Source organism: Nicotiana tabacum, chromosome 23 (assembly GCF_000715075.1).
Source record: "Nicotiana tabacum cultivar K326 chromosome 23, ASM71507v2, whole genome shotgun sequence".
Lineage (NCBI taxonomy): Eukaryota > Viridiplantae > Streptophyta > Magnoliopsida > Solanales > Solanaceae > Nicotiana > Nicotiana tabacum.
Genome location: NC_134102.1, coordinates 75342122 through 75345237, shown reverse-complemented (window position 1 = coordinate 75345237; position 3116 = coordinate 75342122). Strand labels below are relative to the sequence as shown.

At 37.1% G+C, this 3116-nt stretch overlaps 1 protein-coding gene across 1 annotated transcript; it reads left to right on the top strand.

The window, feature by feature from the left end:
* The first annotated feature begins 245 nt into the window (after window positions 1–245).
* LOC142177222 (uncharacterized) lies at window positions 246–629 on the top strand. The gene has a single exon (XM_075245692.1). It carries the CDS (start codon window positions 246–248, stop codon window positions 627–629), a length of 384 nt encoding a protein of 127 aa, XP_075101793.1.
* The last annotated feature ends 2487 nt before the right edge of the window (window positions 630–3116 follow it).

Sequence of the window (3116 nt, the reverse complement as noted above, 5' to 3'; positions counted from 1 at the left end):
TTTATGTAAATATCTTGTGTTATTTACTTATTGTTGTGTTCTGTGGGAACTGATAGAGAACCAAGTTCTCTATATATTTTGGTAGACTCTTAGTTTACATTAATCAGTATCAGAGCAGGCTCTTTCTATAAGACTAATACCTAGAAAGGATCTACATAATTGCTCCACCAAAGTTTAAAGAAGGACAATCAACCTACAGACCACCAAGATTCAATGGACAATACTATGGCTGGTGGAAGACAAGAATGCATGATTTTATCATGATAGAAGATTCAGAGTTTTGGAATGTTAGCTGTGATGGACCCTATGTCCCCATTAAGACTATTAGCGAGGCAATGGTCACAGTTCCAAAGACAAGAAAGGAATATAATGATGTTGATCGTAAGTCCATTGAGAAAACTTTCAGCGCAAAGAAGATCCTCGTTTGTGGCATTGGAACAGACGAGTACAACCACATCTCAGCCTGTCAATCTACCAAGAAGATCTGGGAGGCTCTCCCAACAGCACATGATGGAACCACTCAAGTCAAACAGTCAAAAATTGATATGCTTACTACTGAGTATGAACTCTTCAAGATGAAGGAGAATGAGTCATTTCTGGACATATCATTTTACCTCCATCATCAATGAGATTCACTCTCTTGGAGAAATTATCCCAAGGAACAAACTGATCAGAAAAATACTCAGCGTGTTACCTGGTTCATGGGAGAGCAAAGTCAATGCTATCACGGAAGCCAAAGATCTGTAGAAGCTGATGATTGATGAACTCTTTGGAAATATGAAAAGCTATGAAATGAAAAAAATGAAAAATCATGAAAGAAGAGAACACAAAAAGGAGAAGAACCTGGTTCTCAAGGCAGACAACAATGACTCAAGTGGTGATAATGCTGACATGGCCTATCTTACACGGAGATTTTAGAAAATAGTTCGTAGAAATGGAGGAATTCCTAAGAAGAGCAGCTCTAGTAGAAACATAAAAGTTTATGATTGTTGTCATAAGTGCGGAGAGCCAGGACATTTCATCAAAGATTTCCCTCTCCACAAGCAAGACCATTACAAACACAATGCGGACAAGATGGCTAAGAAGAACCCAGTCCCCAACAGGAAGTTTAGGAGAAGAGATGCCGCAAATAATGTTGTCAAGCAAGCTCTGGCTATCTGGGGAGATTTCTCTAGTGAATCTGAGGGTGATGATGAACAATGAGATAACTCCATGATGTCCGTTGAAAGTCAAGATGTAGAATATGATTCCATATTTGCACTGATGGCAAAATCTGATAAGGATGAAGATAATGATGACGATGAGGTAAACTTTCTAGACGTTTAAAGAAATTTGAAGTCTTATTCTCAAAATAAGCTGGTTTATTTAGATAATATCTTAATTGATGCTTACCACAATCTCATTAATGATAAAAATATTTAATTGAGAAAATCGGAGAAATAAAACATGAGAGAGATGATTTACTGGTTGTCGTTGTTGAATTGAAGGAAACAGTAGAGGAGATAAGGAAAGAAAATATTCTCTTAAAACATTCAATGGAAAATGTATGAATTCCTCAAAAGGAAAGGAAGTGGCAAGTGAGGCACACCTTAAGCTTGAAAATGAACTCAAAAAGGTAAAATTGAGTCTTGTGGCTGAACTTGAAAGAAATAGATAACTTCAGAAAGATTTAAGCATTGTTAAAAATGATTTGGATAAATCTCTGAAATGGACCTGGTCCTTTGATACAATCAGTTCCATGATTAAAAGTAATGGGGGGAACAAGCAAGGAATAGGGTTCCACAAAGAAAAGGCCCCTTATAGCCCACATAGAAAGTATGATATTGTGCCTGATAACTGGCTTTACACTCACTCTAGTAAAACTGGTCATTTTAAAGATTCCTATAAAATAAAGTTTCAGTCCTAATAGAAAATTCAAGTTTTTGTTGAAAAAGAATCTAGTGCTAAGGAACCTGATTCTATGGAAAAGATATGTGTGATGCCTGCATGGACAAAAAGAAGTCGCATTCGCCCTTTCCCTCATTACAAGGGACCCAATTTGGGTCTCTAAGGCTAATCTCTAATTCTCTTGTGCACGTAGTAGTGAAGGGAAATAGTCAAAAATGGTACATGGATAGTGGTTGCTCTAAGCACATAACTGGAAGAATGGATGATTTGCTTTCACTCAAGGCCCTGCAAGGTGGGAGTATGTCCTTTGGAAATGGAAAAAAGGGATACATTTTGGGAGTTGGAAAGATTGGGAAAACACTCAGTCACTCAATTCAAAATATGTATTATGTGAAAATCTTGAAATATAGTCTGCTGAGTGTCTCTCAAATCTGCGACAAAGGAAACAAAGTGGAGTTTTTGTCAAGGTCTTGCACAGTCACCAATCTTATAACTGGTAAAGTGGTTCTGATTGCCAAAAGATTTAAAAACATCTATGTTGTAGACTTTAATTCTATGAATGGTGGTGATCTTACATGCCTGAGTGTCATTGATGATGATGCTGAACTATGGCACAGAAGATTGGGACATGCAAGCTTTTCTCTATTGAACAAGCTAATCAAGAAGAACCTAGTTTGTGGGTTGCCAAAGTCAAAGTTCAAAGATTATAAGGTGTGTGATGCATGTGTGAAAGGCAAGCAAGTCAGTACCTCATTCAAGCTAAAGAAATAAGTGAGTACCTCAAGGCCATTAGATCTTCTTCATATGGATCTGTGTGGACCTATGAGGATGCATAGCAGAGGAGGAAAGAAGTACATCTTCATTATTGTTGATGATTACCCTAGATTCATATGGACCTTACTTATTAGAATCAGGGATGAAACATTTCCAGTCTTTGCAGCCTTTGTAAGGCAGATTCAAGTAAATATGGGCTATAATATTGTGAGTATTAGATCTGATCACGATACTGAGTTTGACAATGCAAAATTCGATGAATTTTGTGTTGAAAATGGTATAAGACATAATTTTTCTCCTCCTAGAACACCCCAACAAAATGGTATTGTGGAGAAAAAAAATTTGACTCTTGAAGATATGGCAAGGATGATGCTGATTGACAATGATGTACCAAAGAGTTTCTAGGCTGAAGCAGTGAACACTACTTGTTATTTGATTAACAGGTGCATTATCAG

Excerpts from the sequence above, each read along its gene's own strand:
- LOC142177222 (XM_075245692.1), top strand. The coding sequence starts at position 246 with ATGCATGATTTTATCATGATAGAAGATTCAGAGTTTTGGAATGTTAGC.